This window comes from Ursus maritimus, unplaced genomic scaffold, assembly GCF_017311325.1.
Source record: "Ursus maritimus isolate PB19 unplaced genomic scaffold, ASM1731132v1 scaffold_14, whole genome shotgun sequence".
NCBI lineage: Eukaryota > Metazoa > Chordata > Mammalia > Carnivora > Ursidae > Ursus > Ursus maritimus.
Genome location: NW_024423786.1, coordinates 63,236,207 through 63,254,251, shown reverse-complemented (window position 1 = coordinate 63,254,251; position 18,045 = coordinate 63,236,207). Strand labels below are relative to the sequence as shown.

The window sequence follows — 18,045 nt, the reverse complement described above, 5'->3', positions numbered from 1 at the left end:
CCCTCTCTAAGTAAATCTCTGATGGCTACATTTGTATTTCTCCTAGAAGTAGAATGTAGACATTCTATTCCAGTTAAATCGAATATTCTGGTTATCTGAGTTTCAGAGAATGGAGCCTTTGCTTGATGCTGCCACCCTGAGAAGAGCTAGTGTCTTTTGTGACCTCATCCTCCTACCTGTTTACTGGGCAGTTGGCATGCCTTCATTCTCTGAAATATGCGCTCCGGACAACCGAAGTGAATATATTTTTAATAAACATGGACCAAGGAGAATGGCTTCATTTAGTTCTTATTCCTGGTTCTCTCACAGTCCACTTGAAAAACACAGCTGCTGGCTTTGTGCGTGTACAAGACCGCTCTCCTCATACAGACAGGCTCCAAATGGGTGTGGAGATCTCCTTTGTTGTGGTAACAATGTTTGTGCATCTGCACTGAGCTGTTTTGGGGGTCTGAGTTGTCCCCGGGCACAATCGGAATTCATCGTGGCCAATAAACACCGCGGGACCCAGGGAGGGAAGGCTCGGCCCGCCTGCTTCGTTTTCCAGGCAAGCAGGGCACGTTGCTCCATCCCGACGGGCACCTGTCGGGGGGCTGTCACGTGATGGCCAGCCACGAGCCAGGCGGAGTATAGATGTGCTTCCACTGGTCTCCCCCCGTCCACCCCTCACAGCAGCCCCTCCACGCACTGCATTCCTGGCCTCATGAATCATGTGAAAAGTTACCCGGGAGTGGGAAACTGGGTAGCATCAACACCAAACCTAGACTTTCCAGAAATATCTGGATTGTCCAAGAATGAATCAAAGACCTCGATGGGTCGAGGACGGCTACCAGTTCAACCTGGGGAAAACAAAAGTGCTCCCAAGTTGTGTCAGCAGAGCGGTGGGCAGCCAGGTGACAGAGGAGTTGAAAAATGTACCTGCCGCTGGTTTTTTTCTTTTGTTGACATCGTTTTCGTGATGTGTCATAAGTGCACAGCCCAGAATCCACGGCTGAGGTAATATGAAGGTGGGGTAGCCTCGTGGGGATCCTGGAGCCAGAGTCCCCGGGCGGGAATGCCGACCACTTAGAACACTGGTGATCACCAGCTAGCTACGTAAGTGCCCCGTGGTTCTGTGTCCTCTTCGGAAAAATAAAGCTAAAATAATAAGGCCAAGAAGAACATCTACCTCTTAGAGTTATTACGGAGAATAAATGAGTTAATATTCATAGAGCACTTAGGACAGACCCCGGCAACCAGAGAGCACTATATAAATATTTGATTAATAAATAAACCCAAAGACAAGGTCCCAGTATGTGCACGGGTGCAGCCCATAGGACCATAGCAGAAGTGTGGGTGGAAAAGGGGCATCCCAGAGGACTGACTCCATGATGCCAGATGGGTAAAACTCTGGGTGTAAAGAGGGAGCCACCTGGCATGCTATGGCCATGGGTCATCCTGGAAGGGACCACCCACGTCCCATCTTTTCCACTCAGGCCTAAGGACAGGCCTGCATCTGGTCACACGGCCGTCTTCCCCGAACCCTGAACCTGGCCGCTGATGGCCAAGTGCAAAGAGAGTATCCATTCTTCTCCGCGAGGCTGTCACAAACTGTGCTTCTGCGAGACTGCCAGGAATCTTCGAGATAAAGTGCCACTGAAAAGCAAGGAGACTCACTTCCAGAGCAATACAAAGGATTCCAGTGGGGCACAGAAGAGCAAACCATCACGCTAGCCAGGGCAACATTTTCGGCAAAGGATCCAGCTGGGTTTGGTTTTTTTCTTCATTCTTCCTACTTCCCTTTTCCTTCCTTCCTTCCTTCCTTCCTTCCTTCCTTCCTTCCTTCCTTCCTTCCTTCCTTCCTTTCTTCTTCAAAAAAAAAGTATAAACATTATTGGCATTTCCAAGCTCAAGTATCTTCACCTCAATGAAACCATCAGAAGAGTGGGGGACACAAAAAGACCACCGAACAACCCCTCCATTTTAATTACTTAAGCCATTCATTCGTTCAACCACATTAACTGAGCACCTGCCTTGTGCCAGGCCCTACTCTAGGCATAAAATACAGGTGTGAACGAGACAAGCAAACCCACGTCATCCTGACATCGTGGTCGGGGAGATGGACAGGTGCCTAGCCCTGGAGACCGATCAATTTCCCAAAAGGAATCTTCAGATGTTTGCAAGGCGTCTGAATGCCTGAGACTTGCATGTTGCTCTTGGAAATGTCGCTTGGGGTTCTGTTAGAGAATTATAAGCCCATTTCTACGTGAACGGCCTTCGCACAGGCACAAATACTTGAATCCACATCCCGTGAGGAACAGACTCATAACTTGGGATGAGTTTATCCAAGAAAAAGGGAGACTGAAGGGGGCGTGTACTGACATCTTCATAGAGAAAGAAGCCTTCTTGTATTCCAGCCGAAAGGACACATTTCCTACGGGTTGCCCCACTGGGTATGCCTCATGCCAGGAAGTCAATGTTGGCTCCCCATACGAATTAATGAGAATTAGGTCCTAAGAACCTAACAGACCACGCCAGGAATAGAGGGAGCCCAGGTATCAATGCACATGTATGGAAGGACTAAAACACCTCCTAAGTCCCTTTCACCCAAGAGATTCTATGAGGTTAAGACGCTAAAAACAAGCAATCACGGGAGGCCACTGCAGATAGCATTCCTACCTGAAGGGGGTGTGCAAGGAAAACGCGTTTTCTCCCAGGGCTGTTGCATTTGGCAGTAGGGATGTACACTCTGTTGCCTCCACCTCCCAGGGATGCTGAGATCAGAATGGGGCCAGAGAAGAACACACCTCCACAACTTGACAGCCCCCATCCCACAGCCAGGCTAACAGACCAAAGTCGGGGCCAAGGGACTCACCCAAGGGCATGGCGACAGAAAGGGACCCAAGGTGGGATTAGCCTGCCTCTTATCTCAGCTCCCAGGAAACCCGGGGTTCCTAACCCCTGGTGTCCAGCAGCTCATCCATGGCAAGACGGAAGGAGGTGAACCTTTTGGGTTGTGGCAGAACCCACAGCAGACTTCCCAAAGCCAAAAGAGAGAGAGTTTCTGGGTTCTAAAAACTCAGGGAGGGGCGCCTGGGTAGCGCAGTCGTTAAGCATCTGCCTTCGGCTCAGGGCGTGATCCCGGCGTTCCGGGATCGAGTCCCACATCGGGCTCCTCCGCTGGGAGCCTGCTTCTTCCTCTCCCACTCCCCTGCTGTGCTCCCTCTCTCGCTGGCTGTCTCTCTATCACATAAATAAATAAAATCTTAAAAAAAATAAAAATAAAAATAAAAACTCAGGGAAATACAAAAGAAAAGAAACAACAAGAGGTGCAATTAGCAGGTGGCCCCCCCGAGGGAGTTAAAAAGGGAGTTTGAAGCAGCTTACGGTCAAGCATCACCAATTCACCAGAAACGGGGGCAGGCTAATCCCAATCAATGAACCGGGCATGCTAATTCTAAAACACTCTAAAAGAAATGCATTGTTACTGCTTCCTGGGCCATTGCAGGATTACAAACGAGGCTAGAAAAAAAGCAACAAAAACAAAAAACGAAAATTGATCTTTGGAGAGATAAGAATGATTGGTAATGAGCATGCCAACCGTCTATGAAGAGCCTGCTCGAAAAATCTGTCCTTCCGCAGGGTCTATGCGCCCTGCACAATCTTTGCCGTCTTGTCTGAGCCATTAATCTGTTCATCACAGATTTTTATCAGACAGAAGAAAGAAAACAACCTCACCCAGGTCCAATTTGGATACATGCGGCATTAGAAGATTCTGATTAGCAGTTTAGTGAAGTTACAGCAGGACAAGTTCAAGGAGGAGAGCCGGAGGAAGAGAGAGCAAAGGGACGCAACCCAAAGGGAGTGAAGAGGGATCGAAAAAAGCAGGACAGAAGGGAGAAACAAGCAACAGTGGACAAAGACACCGAGAGGAAGGAGAAGAAACATTTTCACGATGGGACTTGAAAGAGGGAGGGAGACAGAAGCCGAAAGACCCTCTGCTAAAAGACCCGATCCTCTTGGTGAATGCTTGAGGCTGGGGAAGGAGGCGCTCCCGCAGGGGGTGGCCAAGACGTTGCCTGCTGATTATCTGAGAACGGAAAAGCTGTGTGATTTCCCATCACATCGAGAGCCCCCCACCCCCAAGCCTCTAGGGGATCATCCCCTGGGAAAGTTCCAGCAAACTTCTTGGGACGCAGCCAAAAAAGTCACAGAGAGCCGGCTGCTAGTCCAACAGGGTGGCTGGAATCCCAATTCTTCCAGGGGGCCCAGAGCAACCTCGGTGACTGAGAGGTGGGGACCAGTGCCCGTTCACACCCAACCCCTAGGGATGACGGCAAGGGTCTGCATTCCCAAGACCTCCAAAGGGAGGGGATGGTTGGGCTCTGGAACCCACTCTCAGGAGCCACTTAAAATGAACAGCCACTCCCCTGCAAGCCCTCTTGGGTTCAAATCCCTCCTCCCTGGGGCAGTAAGACCGAAGGAAGATCCAAGAGGGGACCCAATGGAAAGCATCCTTCCCAGAAGAGGACATTTGGCTAAGGGAGCTGCAAATATGTCCAGAGGACAGATGTCCTAAGTAATGAGACTTTAATGCTGGAGCTAATGGGAACAGTACACAAGACCAAAAGCCAAAAAAGCAAGGAATAATGAGTGTTTGGGAAGCCTGCAGAAAGCAGCAAGTCCTCTCCCAAACGCCCGGGGAGCAGGGCCAAGGTTGTAGCCACCCAGGGCCTGGTTGGAACTCGGCCTCCATGATCTCGAGGTGGGGACAGTGGCTCTCCTGTCCCTCTGGCCCGTATGGGTCTGAGCTGGGGTGGGAACTGGAAGCGGTGTCCAGGAACCCCCCCCCTCCCTAGGGAGAGTTAGGGAAATTTTTCCCACACCCCCCCTCAATCAGGTGAGTGCCCCCCTCGATCAGGGACCCTGCCCCGGTCATCACAGGCCAGGGAGTGGGAGCCCCGCCACTGACCACCACCATGGCCGTGACCGCCACCACTGACCGGGACAACAGAAGTTTGGGGGTAAAGCCCGGGGCGCTGAGGGTTCCCCGGGATGCCTTCCTCTGAGCGTGCCTTTCAGGACAGGGGACTCGAGGTCACAAGAAACAGAGAAACACCTGGAAAGAATGAGGAATTAGGAGACGCGGCTGGGAGAATTAAACAGGGAAAGCACAGGACCAGGGCCGCAAGCAGCAGCGAGCTGGCCGAAACGGTCTTGTATTCACTGTGCTGCATGTTATGAATGGGGCAGGGAGGCGGGCGATGATAAATGGAGCTGTTTGCGAGCTGTAGGCCTCAGTAATTAAAACTGGGAATGGCCCGAGGTCCATCCTCTTGCCCCCAAATCACTTCCTCTCCCTAGCACCTCTCTTACTCTCTGGAGCTGGGACTCTGTGCAGAATTGCCCTGGGGTTCTGCCAATACGGTAAAGGGTTGCTGTTTTTGTTGTGGTTGTTCTCTCTCCACTGGAATCGGGGTGTTTTGCTTCATTTTGTTTTTTCACATTTTCTTTGTATTGCCTTCACCAACCTCAGCCAACATGATCCATTCTGGAAAACAAGGCTTTGCACCACCCTGGTGGCCTTGTGCCCTGCAGGCAATGTAAGCAAGGCCACCAGTCTGGTTCTGTGGTACCCTAATCTGTAGGGCAGTGGTGCCCCCATTTCTCACCGCGATAACCCATGCCAGGGCACGGGCACAGGGCTCCTTGCTTTCTCAAGGCATCTGAGCATCACTGACCCTTTTACATCTCGGAAGGTGAGAGCCGGGTGGCCCCCAAAGGAGATGGAGACTGGCAATGTTCTAGCTGTGTGACCTTAGACAAGTTACTAAGCCTCTCTGAGTTGATTTCCTCACCCGTTTATTGGGCACCTAGCCCCAGAGGGTGAAGGAAAGATGCAGTGAGACCGTTTGTGGCAAGTGCGTAGCAGGGTTCCAGGCACAGAGGAAGCCCTGGAGACTGAGAGCTCTCACCAGCCTCTCCCTACCACCCTCCCTGTTTCATCCACGTGACCTTGAGCCCTCCTCTAACTGAGGCCTCTGGCCCTCCCCAGCTTTCCCAGGGTGCACAGGTGACAAGGCTGTGTAAGCTTCCAGGGAAACAGACCTCCCCCATCCTGACCTTTGAGCGGAGGAAGGGGGCTCCCCAACCACAGAGCAGGGCTGACTCCACCCAGGGTCCAGGAGTGCCCATTACGGGGTCTGCAGGGCCAGAGGCTGTGCCCCAGCCCACGCAGTGGGGGCACCACCAGTGCCCAGCCCTCACCACCCGCTAACTCCTGATGGAGAAGTGGAATGCCAGCCCCCCCCCAAGCTGCACAGCTCCCCAGCTCCAAAGAGGACAAGAATTGGCAACAAGCAGCACCTGTAGGCCCCTGTCACCTGCCCCTAAATTCAGCCTGCCCCACGCTCGCTCCACCTCTGTGATCAATCTCGTGCCACGAGTGCACTCTTGGGGGGACCCCCCAAGGAGGGGGGAGGGGCGCAGTAAATGCACGTTGGGAATCCACGGGCCATGCTCACTGGCAGCCCCACCTCCCTGTGCGTGCAAACATTTCTATCTCACCGACGGCTGTCTGGCCCCAGCAGGGGCCTCATGTGAACACCAGATCGCAGAGGAGACGGCATCCACGAGGACAGAAGGGAGGGCGCAGAAACCCTCCAGCGCTGACCCCAAGCCCGGCCACAGGCATCCCCGAGAAACTGGGTCCCTCTACCCTCAGAATCAAATTAGGAATCTAAATTGAGCTATCTGTCTACTTATCTCGTGAAGAAATGTGGGACATTCTTTTTTTTTTTTTTGGACAGTTATTTGAACTCTTTCCTACATAGTCAACTCCTTTCTTTCCCCAGCGCCCCCATTGTCTGCCTGGACACGCTGATAGGACACGAAGCTGGTTTTCTTAAGGCTGGTGAGTCCTTCTGCGTGCACAGTGGTCCCTGCGAAGTGGCCCCCGTGGCGAGCAGGGCTCGGCTTTGCAGGGCCGGCATTCGTTACTGGAACGCCTCCTCTGGGCTTGGCCTCTGGGGACAGCGGCCGCGGCTCCCAGGAGAGCAGGTCTCATTACTGGAGGCGGCCTTTATGTCTGCAAATAACTGGCCGATCACTGACTCCATTCATCGGCCTCAGCCCCGTGACTCATCGCTGCTTACAAGAATCACATCTACCCTAAGAGGATAAAAATCTGTGCCGTGAGGGAGAGTCAAGATGACATGCCATGGGGCTCCGAGAACACTTCCAGGAGAGGAACCGTGGCAACGTTTTCTGGAGAAGAGGCGGCACGGGGCCTCCCAAGGTGACCGCTTAGAAGGAGGACACGTTAGGATACGTACGTCCTGGTTCTTTCAAAGTTAGGATCAGGCACATTGCAGGACACGGGCCCCAAATTGCATGCCATCGAGATGAATTTCACAGAATGGCTGGACCTAAATTTCCAGCTTCATTAGCCATCCTTCTAGAAGCTTCTCTGGACCCCTCACCTTATATCCACCTTGTCCCTGTGGGGTCATGGCCCAGCACTGAGAAAAGGCAAGGGCTGGCCCCAGTGAACGGGCCTCTGTGGCTCACAGAGCTGTCATATATGCCAGGAGCCATCCTGGAGAACAAAGGTAAGATCCCCCCCACACTGGGCCACAGGGCGCCTGGAGGTCTCTGGTGGTCTCTGGCAAAACTGAAACTCACTAAACCTGGTAGGTCTCAGAGTGCCCCCTCCCCAGCTCTGGGAGAGAGAGAAAGCATTCAGAGCCCACATTCTGAATTACAGAGGTCGGCCACCGAGTAAAACCGTGTTTCGCAACTTTCTGGTTTTCATTGCATTCCCCTTCTTCAGGGCTCCGCATCCCTCAGATCTTATTAAAGGATGGTGTTTAGATCAGGTTATCGTCCTCTGCAAAGGGACCTGCAGAAAACTGCAAGGGGACGGGGGAAGACAGACAGAAATCATTTTAGGGGATGGTCGAACTGAATAAGAAGAGACCAAAGCAATGTAGGGAAGCGAGAGAGGGGAGAAGGCCGTCACTCACATCTCTAAACATCTGGAAGTTACCTGGTGGGACTGAGAAACAGGTGAGTAAAGTGAAGCCCTGGTAGGTGCTCCCTGCACAAGAAGGGGCTGAAATGCACCTCGACAGGAATGTGGGCGGGCCCGGGACGCAGGCCCCGCCCCCCACTAGCCGGGGACCCCTGGCATTGTGATCTGGCCTCCCCTGGCATCGCCTCACCTATAAAATCAGGAAGTTAGGCTACATGACTGGCCTGCAATAAAAATTCTACAATTCTATAATGATGACAAAGTAAGAAAAGGGATGGTTGGCCCTTGAGCGAGGCAGGTGTTAGGGACAACAGTCCCCCACCCCATGCAGTTGAAAATCCAAGGGTAATTTCTGACTCCCCAAAAACTTAGCTATTAATAATCTACTGTTGACCGGGAGCCTTCCCAATAACACGGCAGCCAACCCATAAAAAACAAAAAAAAAAATCTGAGGGTGCCTGGCTGGCTCAGTCGGGCGAGTATGTGACTCTTGATCTCAGGGTCGTGAGTTCGAGCCCCACCTCAGGCCTGGAGCTTACTTTTAAAAAATGCAGATTAAAACTAAAATTAAAAAAAAAATCTGCGTACAAGTGGACCCATGCAGTTCAAACCTGTGTTGTTTAAGGGGCAACTGTATTAGTCTGCCTCTTCAGGACGTTTTGGTTTGACTTCTAGAGTTAAAAGAAGAAGAATAGACAAGGGAGAAATCTATCCTGAACGGTTGTGAAATAAGTCTGCGAAAGGCCAAGAGATGGAGACCCTCTGAGGGTTTGTGGGTAAACCCTTGCATCAAGCCCTCTTCCGTGTCTGCCGTACCTACTAGAAACATGAGGTCGGAAATGTGACTCAGGGAAAAATAATGGGCTGGCGTTTCCCAAGACAGAGAAAAGAGGGGGAGAAAAAAAAATCACATCAGAAGGCATTTAAAAAACAAATTTAACCCAGGCTCTAGTCTAGTCCCTTCCCCATCGCCAATCTGAGACATGTCACCTGCAAATTCGGAAGGCAGTTTTGTGGATGTCGACAGGATGGATGACGACAGGATGCATGTCGTCAAGGGATATCACCAATATTGTGAGACAAGATGGACCTGAATTCACCATAATCTTAAAACGAGATTATGCAGCACATTGCACGGGGGACGGGGGCAAGGCGGGAGGTGACGGGTAACATCCCACGGCCAGTGGCCGGCTGCCCCTTCCAGCCTGAGGTGGGATTCGCACTCACTATGGAAAGGCAGCCAGAAAGTTAAGATCTAAGGGCAATTGATCCTGGCAGGCCCTGGAGAAATCGGGCAGTGCAGGGGGAAGGATGACGGTTCCCTTGGTGTAGCTCCCTTCTACTCGGGATCCTCTGTGGGCACGTCTACCCAGGGCTGGTGAAATTAACCTCTGTCCATCAGCTCACTTCTTCAGCCGTGGAACCCCTGGATCGGAACCAACTGCCAAATCAATCTGATCTCCTATTAAAATAGGTTGAAAACAGTGAATTGGACTTTTCCTCTACCTGGGTCTTGGCGGTCTAGCAGTGTGGGCAAACTCTTGGTATCTCAGCAGCAGATAAGTCCCGAGGAACGCGCTGGGAGCCTGGGGTGCGGCTGTGGGTGGGGAGGGGAGACACGTGGGCGTGCCTTCCGGGCTGGGGCGGGGTGGGAGAGGACAAGAAGGCAGCAAAGCAACAAACCAGGCAGAACTGTCAACATACCAGATTCTGGTAGAGCAGTTTGCACGGCTGACCTGCTAAATCCAGAATGAACTCTGCCGGCCTTATATGTCCAAGGTAACACCCACCTTAAAGGCTTCTGTTATATGGTTTGAGACACACGTCGCCCCCCAGCAGGTGAGCGGGGCTCCTCCGCGGAACCAAAGGCATTTGCCTGTAGCCCAGGACCTGGGAAACGCATCTGCTTCTCACCCCATTACCTCCCTCCTTTTGCCATCTTTGCCTCTTCCAGTCTTCCTGGTGTCCTTCCCTAACCCCTCTTCCAGAAGCCTCCTTAAATTCGTCTACAATTTCCCTGCATGCATTTTTTTTCCCCTCCAAGGCAACAGAAAACAAGCAAGGCTCAGACCTTCAGTCCAAGGCAAGATTTTTTTCCCCCTTGTCCTTCCAAATGCTCTATTTGAACTAAAAAACAAGTTGACTCTCTGTTTAGATCAATTCATTACAGTGAGCTTGCAGTGCTCCAAGGAACAGGAGTGTTTGGGGATGCTGTGACAATTCATTGCCTGCGAAGCCAGGAAGAGAATTCACGAAATCAGCCGGGCAAAGGGGTCCTGCTATCGGAGCGATACGGTCTGCAAGCACCCACCAGGCCCCTTTGGGTTTTCCATGGATTTCTAGAGGGAGAAAAGGTGGAACACAGTGTTCTCTTGATTTCCCTAGAAATAAGCAGAGGAGCCCAAGGACGGAGGACCCTCCCTGCGGGCTGTCGGATTGCCTCCTGACACGTCTCCTTTTTCCTGGCCACACCTGCTCAGCTTCTTCTGCTGGCTACCCTGAGCGCGACCCCCACCCCAAATTCCCGCATCCCCTCCATCTCTGTAGAGTGGGAGGGTCCCGGGGCAGCCCTGCCTCCAGCAACTACACCTACAGCACCCTAATATCTTCCCGGCCCAGCTGCTAAGTAGTCCCTAAAAAAAAAAAAAAAAAAAAAAAAAAAAAAAAAAAAAAAAAAAAAAAAAAAAAAAAGGCCACTTTCTTGCTTGGGGAGTCCCATGTCCAGGACACTAATGAATCGACTCCAGGTGAGGAGGAAGAGGGAACAGGTTTGAATGTGAGGCAGCTCCGAGGGGGCCGTTTCCTGGGCTGAAGCCCCTGCTCCCTGCCCCCTTCCCCAGGGAGCTCAGCAGCCTGTGGCTGGACAGACAGCCCCAGGAAGTAATGCAGAAACCACTCAGGCTCAGTATGAGACTCGATGTGTGCCTGTGGTTTATCAGTCTGAGCCTCAGCCCGGGGAAGGGGAACAGGGGAAACTGAGGTAGCGATCCGGGTGGGAGACGGGGCCCCGGCTGGGAAAGGTGGGCACCCCAAGTCCAGGGGCTCCCCAGACCCAGGGCACGGCTCAACCTTTGGTCCCTGTGGCCGTCCGTCTCTTCCTCCTCTCCGGGGTCCAGCCGAGGGTGGCTTTGCCCCCCCCCATTCACATCCCCCGAGAGCTGAGAGTGTCCCCTACAAACACCGACTTCTCACACAGAAACAGGATGGCAAGGTCTAATCACTTCTGGAAAAGACTAAATCTGTTCTTCCCTGCGGGGGCCGGAGCAATGAAAGGAAGCCGGGCTCTAAGGCATGTGTGCCACGGGCAGGCGGAGGGCCGGCCAGCCTGGGGACACCAGGAGGAGGCAGATGGCCGATCTGGGGGCAGCGGCCTCCCCCTCAACCCTTCTGACCCTCCCACAAACATCCCTTCCCATGAGGTGCTTCTCCTCCCTCGGACCCAGCCCCTGCCTGCCCGGCGACCATCTCCGGAGAGAGGCTCACACGCTGGAATAAATCCTTCGCCTTTTCAGAAAGGAAATGTCTCTGCTGAACTATTTCAAGGCATATGGAACCGCACACGCAGCCCTCCGCTGACCCCTAGAGAGGGTGCCTCCTTTCTTCTCCCCACTCTCCCCAGGGAAAACTCATTCTCTTCCCTTTTCCCTACTGCGGTTCCCAACGAGACCCTCTGCACGAAACCCCCCACCAGAAGGGCAAGCGGTGACCTCTAGTGAGATGCGTTGCGGGAACGTGCCCAGGAGTCGGGGAGCAGCTCCCTGCCCTGTGCACACTCACCCTGACACCCCCGGGGAGGGGAGAGGTCGAGGGGGGATGCCAGGGTGCCTGAGTCACCCAGAACCGGACACTGAGCTCCCCCCGCCCTGCCCAAGGTCACTCATGGAGTGTCCTCGAGGGATGGCTCGTGCTCTGGCCCCTTCCCCCGAACGCAGAGACAGGCATTGTCCCCCACCGAACAGGCCCCCGTGTGACGGTTTCCAAAGCACCGAGCAGGCAACACTACGGCTGCTGGCAGAGAAGCTGTGAACTGAATAAAATCAGGAGGTGAACTTGAGGGAGAAACATCCCATATTGACATCACGGTCTAAGGCTGACTCGGCTCCCTTCCACACTGCTCCAATGCCATCACGGTCCCCGAGCCACACACCTGGACACGAACGAGTCATCCTAAGTCTGGGGTTGGGGGAGGGGGCTCGTGATGAGGAGGGGAGAAAACACCCAGAGGGGCAGTGACATGTCCAGGGTCACAAAACCAGTAGGACAGAGGACAGCACCAGCATCCAAGCACCATCATCAGTATCCTCCCAGGTGTTGATGGATCCATTCAGTAGGGTGGTGGCAGGGGCAGGGCAGGGCAGGGGGCAGCTCAGTTGAAAAGAATAAAGTCTCAGAAAAGAAAGAAACCAAAAGAAAGATTGGTGGGAATCCACCAGCAGGAGGCCACAGCCAGGGCAGGGGAAGGTGGGATGAGAGGTCAGGAGCCCAGGAGAAGGTGAAGAGGAACAAGGCTCTGGGGCCTGGAGGTAGGTAGAGGCACGATAGAGGCACGGTAAGGACAAGGTACATCGGCTTCTGGAAGGTGCCTGCCCACAGGCTATGTCTTCTCTGCTTTCCAAGATGAGCCAAGCGCGAGAACCCTTCACCAGACCAGACCCAAAGGAGACACGGACTGACGGCACACCACTTCTCACAATGCCTCCATCCATGCCGGGGACCAGCCAGGCACAGACTCCCTACCTAATAGATAAGATGGGGGGAATGGGGGACGGTGGCACCTCGGAGTGATGAGTGAGGATTATACACGGGTCTGCTTCTGGAAGCACCCAGGTCTAACACCCAAGTATGTACTGTCAGTATGGAAATACCCACACGTTGTGTGTTTGACTCAATAAAACCTGCCAGAGTATCATCTTTTCTCAACATCTTCAAAGGAAGAAAAAAAAATCATGCCCAGAAATTTCTATCTGCCTTTCTCTCTCTTCATCAAGGTACGGCTGATTAATGTCCACAGCAGCAAGGGAAGAAGGCTTTCAGGCCGAAAGAATAGAAATGAGCTTAAGCTGTTTGGTTCGGGGTGGGGGCCTGCTGGGCACACTCAGTAGCAGGACTGGTCTGGGGGAGGAGGGGTCCTGGTTACCAGGGCAGTGCTCACACTATGTACGAAAAATGGGGGCATGTCCCGCGGCAGGGTTTGTTCCCTGAAAGACTCCGCTGAACCAAGTCCAGCCATTCATCATCAGGAGGGGAATGGAAGCTAACTTTGCCTCCCCTGGGGGCATCGGTCCGTGACTTGCGAAGAGAGGCTAGTTTCCTGTTCTCTGGGCTCTGACTTCCCTAAGGACAGCCTGGGAGCCAGGGCGGTGGGGTGGGAGGCAGTCAGGGTGGGGCCATGCACGGCCATATTATGAGCTCTTGGCCTAAGTTTTGTGAGGAGGCTGCCCCCATCACGCCACCCCCCCCCAAATGGTAAAAAGCTGCCCACTGGGCTTAACACAGCAAGTATGTTAACTCAGAGTGTTCTGCCAACAGGGTTTGAAAGACCAAGTCCTCCAGTCTCGGCAGGAAAATAAGCATCCCACTTGGGCAGGAGGCAGTGAAGAGACACCATCTGCCTTTGGTCAACATGGAATGGAGAAATCTTTACCCCTTCTTCCCCGGGAGTCATCCCCTCCATACCACCCCCAGTCCCACACAGGGAATATGCAGCTTATACCAAATCACTTGGTACTCCCTCCTGTAAGGTTCCAACATTGTTCAATATTCTAGACCGAAGAGGATGTGGTTAGGCTCAGAAAACCAAATGCAAGAGGAGCCTACCCCCAAAGTGCCCACTTGCCCTGAAAACTGAACCCTGGACCCCCCCCCCCACCCCTCCATCCAGGGTTATAGAATTCGTAAAATTCCTAGACTCAAACTTCATGGGCTCCACGGATCCTTACTTTGCCCCGTAACCCCCCTACCATCAAAGCATGCGTTCTGGACTCTAAAGAAATGGTGGAAATAAGCAAGCTGGGATTTATTTGCAAGTCAAGGAAGCAAGGGAGAAAAACTGGTCTCAGAGAGTCAGAGCGATGTGGTTGGTGATGCGAGTGTGAGGAGGACCGGGGAAGCACGTTAGGAGGGGCGAGGCTCGGCGGGAGGCTGGAGACCGGGGACCGGGGACCGGGGACCGGCACCGGGCGGCCGCTCACACACACGCTCTCACCTGTGGATGTTCATCTCCCGCGGAGGGCGGTGGGCCTTGTCATAGGAGACCTTGGCGAAGACGCCGGCCACGATGACGAAGGCGATGACCCCGCAGGTGATGTAGACGGTGAAGTTGGTCTTGTCCTTCTCCGGGTCGTACTTGTTCTCGGGCCCCGGCGACACCACCTTGGTGCTGGGCGTCTGCACCCACACCGGGCTCTGGTAGTTGGTGCACTGGCGCTGGTCCAGCTTCTCGTGGCGCTTCTTGCAGCAGAAGCGGTAGTAGCAGGTGCCGCAGCAGTACAGGTAGCCGCTCTCGCTGTTGTTGCACTCGAACTCCTTGTCGTACTGGCCGCTCACGTCGTAGTAGCCCCAGCACGTCTCGTAGGTGACGGCCGCGCTGGCCGCCGCCACCGCCGCCGCGGGCTGCCCCCGCCGGCTCCCCGCCTCCGGGCCGCCGGGCGCCCGGGCGGCGGTGCCGTTCAGCTCGCGGCCGCCCCGGGCCAGGGCGCCCCCGGCCGCCGGCCCCCGAGAGCGGCAACGGCGCCGGCGCTCAGAAGTCCGGTTGGCGGCGGCCGCGGGCGCCGCAGGCGCCGGGCAGCAGGTGCAGGGACTCCAGCGGGCAGCAGCAGCAGCAGCAGCGGGAGAGGCGCCACCCAGCACTCATGGCGGGAGCCGGGCGGGGGCGCGCGGGCGGAGCTTCCGCGGCGGGCCGCTCCCGGCCGCCGGGCTCCGAGGGCGGCGACGCGGGCCGGAAGGCTGGCAGCGCGTGTGCGGTCAGCGGCGCCGCGGCGATGGCGCCATCGAGGCGCGGGCGGCGGCGGTGGCAGCGGCGGCGCGCTGTGCGCACGGACCGGACCGGCGCGGGCTGCTCGGGCGCTCACGCTGCGCGCCGGCTCCGCGCTCCCCCTGCGGGTTCGGCGCGCCTCCCGGGCAGCCCCATCCCCCGCCGGCGGCGGCGCGGCTCAGGCGGGACCCGAAGCGCGGCTCCGGGCGGCGGCGGCGGCGGTGGCGGCGGCGGCGTGGTCCCGTCCGGGCGGGTCCTGCGGGACAAGACGGGGAGCCGGTCACGGGGCGGGGCGGGGGGCGGGAGGCGGGCGGGGAGGGAGCGCGCAGCCCTCGAGGAGCCGGGCTCGGGGCCGGAGGGGCGCGGAGCCCCCGGCGAGACGGGGCCCGGCGGCCCTGCGCGCCGGCCACCGAGGGCGCACGGGCCGCCGGCCCGGCAGCGCGCTCCCGCCGCGGGCTGACTCCCCGGGACGGAGCGGGCTGTGGCGGGGGGCGCGCGGCGGCCGGCCCTCACTCACTCACCATGCCCGGCTGCGACTGCAGAGGCGGCGGCGGTGGCGGCGGCGGCGGCGGCGGCGGCGAGGGCGCAGCGGCCGGAGCGAGCGAGCCGGGAGCCGCCGGCCGGCCGCCTGCACTAGTGCCGGAGCGCGTGCGGGAGGGAGCGAGGGAGACACACGCACTCACACACCCGCACACGCGGGAGCGCCGCGCGGGGAGGGGAGGCGGCGAGGGGAGGGGAGGGGGGGAGGGGGAGGGGAGGGCAGCCGCTCACCGCCGCCCACGTTTACACGCCCGGGCGCCCGGGGGAGGGGGGCTCCTCTTCGCTGCTCCCCCCTCGCGGCGGCACTTGAAGCTCCGCGTCACCAAAGCCCAGGACTCCGCTTCTTCGAAACCGGGACCCCGGCGGCGGAGAGGGGGCCGGGAGCAGGGCGGGAGTGTCCCCTCTGGAGCCGGCCCGCGGCGGAACCAGACCTCCGCTGCCTTTGCCCCGTCCGGCGAGGGTCCCACCTTACCCGAGCCCCAGGCGGTGCGCTGCCTGAGCGGGGACTTAGGGGATCTGCAAGCCTTTGCCTCTCCCTAGTGGCGACGCTCGCAGCGGAGGAAGGAGGCCAAACCCATTGCTACAGGTTCCTAAACTGAGACCAGGGGTCAAGTGGCTTGTCTGCGGTTACAGGGCTGCCAGCGAGCTGGGCCTGCACTCTCTTCCCCTCGGGCACTCTCCTCTCCACCCCACCAACAGCACGGACACGGGCGCGAGACAACCTCAGCGCTGGGTGGCACCCTTTATCGCCTCTTTCCGGGGCTTTTTCTAGAGCATCGGGGCAGAGTTAGAAAAGCTGCCTGAGCCTCTAAGAAAGACTTCAGTTTTCAAATCCCTCTGCAGTAGGTGAAGGAGTGGGGGTGCAGAGAGGAAGGTGTTCCTGTGTGCTTGCCCATGGATCTGTGGAATGGAGTCCTGGGTCTAACTCTAAGCCTTGAGGCCACCCCAAGAGGGAGTCCTAATCATCATCTGTGGCATGCGTCCATGGAGGAGATGGGGGGAAAGGAGAACAAAAAGTAGGGGCCACTGCCAAGATTCTGCCTGTCTGTCCTGGCCTTTTGTGCAAGTGCCCATGTATTCAGGTTGAAGGCAGGGGCAGTTGTCACAGTAGAGATTGTGGGAAGGTTATCCATTAAGTCCCACTCGTGCCTGATCCAAACTGAGGATCCCCCATGCCAGAAAGGCAGAGAGCCTCTGCTTGGAACTCCATAATGGATGCATTGGAACTGGAGCCCAGATTCCAAGACACCAGAGCCAGATCCTGGGATGCCTTCCCTCCCTCTTCCTCTGCACTTCCTCACATCCTCTCAACTGCATCTCACCTGCCACTCTCTTCTTAATGCTTCTGTTCAATAAACACCTATGTAGTGCCTACTCTCCACCAGGCACTGGTAAGTGCTGGGAGAAAAGATGAGTAAGCCAGTCCCCTTCCTCAAGGAGGGAAGCTTGCAGAGCGCTCCGGGAACAGCTAAACAAATGTTTGCCACGTCCGTGGTCACGTCCCGTATAAAGGTGGGCACAGAATGCTCTGAGAGCGTAGATGTCAGGCTCCTAGCCTAGCCCTGGAGGGGCAAAGTCAGGGTCAAAGGCAGCTTTCTCCGTGAGTTTATGTGCAGAATCTTGAATGAATAATTAAGAGCTAATGCAGCAAACAGAGGGGAAGGACACTGGCAGCAGAGGGAACATCATTAGCAAAACCAGAAAGATGCGAAGCGGTGAGGGGCTGTAAGCAAAAGGTGTGGTAGTTGAGCAGAAACTCCGAGGGAGTCTTCCAGATAAAGCTGGCAGAAGGGCATTGCATCTCCTGCCAAAGGACTTGAATGGATGCTGCGCTTGACGGAGAGCTATTGGTGGGTTCTGCTCAAGGAGAAGCCACTGTCAGATTTACACAAGCGCGGGCTCTCGAAGTCAACTGGAGTACGGAACGCTGCAGGGGAGGAGAGCAGTTCGGAAGCTGTTCTGACGATCCAGGTAGACGTTGACAAAGGGCCGGAGTGGAGCACTGGTAGTCGGTGCCCACAGTGGAGAATGATTAGTATGGTCAAAGAGCTGGTGCAGGGCGGCATTAGCAACGGACATGCTGAAGTGCCTTTAAGAGCCCCAAGCGGAGCGATTCAGCACGAGGGCTTCAAGCTTAGGAGACAGATAAGAAAAGCATATGCGTTTGGGAATCCTAACAGGCGTATGCTTCTGGAAATCACAAAAACATATTCTTGACCTATACTATGCGCAATTGTTTTAAAGATTTTATTTATTTTAGAGAGGGGGGGAGGATGTGCGAGAGAACAGGGGGAGGGGCAGCGGGAGAGGGAGGGAGAGAATCTCAAGCAGACTCCCCGCGGAGCGTGGAGCCCAGACACAGGGCTCGACCCAGAGACCCTGACCCAAGCTGAAATCAAGAGTCAGAGGCTTACGCGACGGAGCCACCCAGGCACCCGACTCTGCGCAATTTCTAAGTCATTTCCTGCCTTTTCTTTTCCCTGAGCTTTCATCTCCCCTTCCTTATTCCAGAATTGCCCGTTCC

At 55.7% G+C, this 18,045-nt stretch overlaps 1 protein-coding gene across 1 annotated transcript in view; it reads right to left on the bottom strand.

Annotated features, from left to right (window-relative positions):
- The window catches only part of SHISA6 (shisa family member 6), a 271,040-nt gene extending 253,440 nt beyond the window's left edge, over window positions 1-17,600 (bottom strand). The window contains exons 1-5 of the mRNA XM_040628333.1: window positions 17,443-17,600; window positions 15,503-15,609; window positions 15,079-15,237; window positions 14,890-15,034; window positions 14,214-14,807 (exon numbers count right to left, since the gene is read on the bottom strand). Coding sequence (XP_040484267.1) covers window positions 14,214-14,807; window positions 14,890-15,034; window positions 15,079-15,237; window positions 15,503-15,609; window positions 17,443-17,600 — 1,163 coding nt within the window. The remainder of the gene's footprint in view (window positions 1-14,213; window positions 14,808-14,889; window positions 15,035-15,078; window positions 15,238-15,502; window positions 15,610-17,442) is intronic.
- Between the last annotated feature and the right edge of the window lie 445 nt (window positions 17,601-18,045).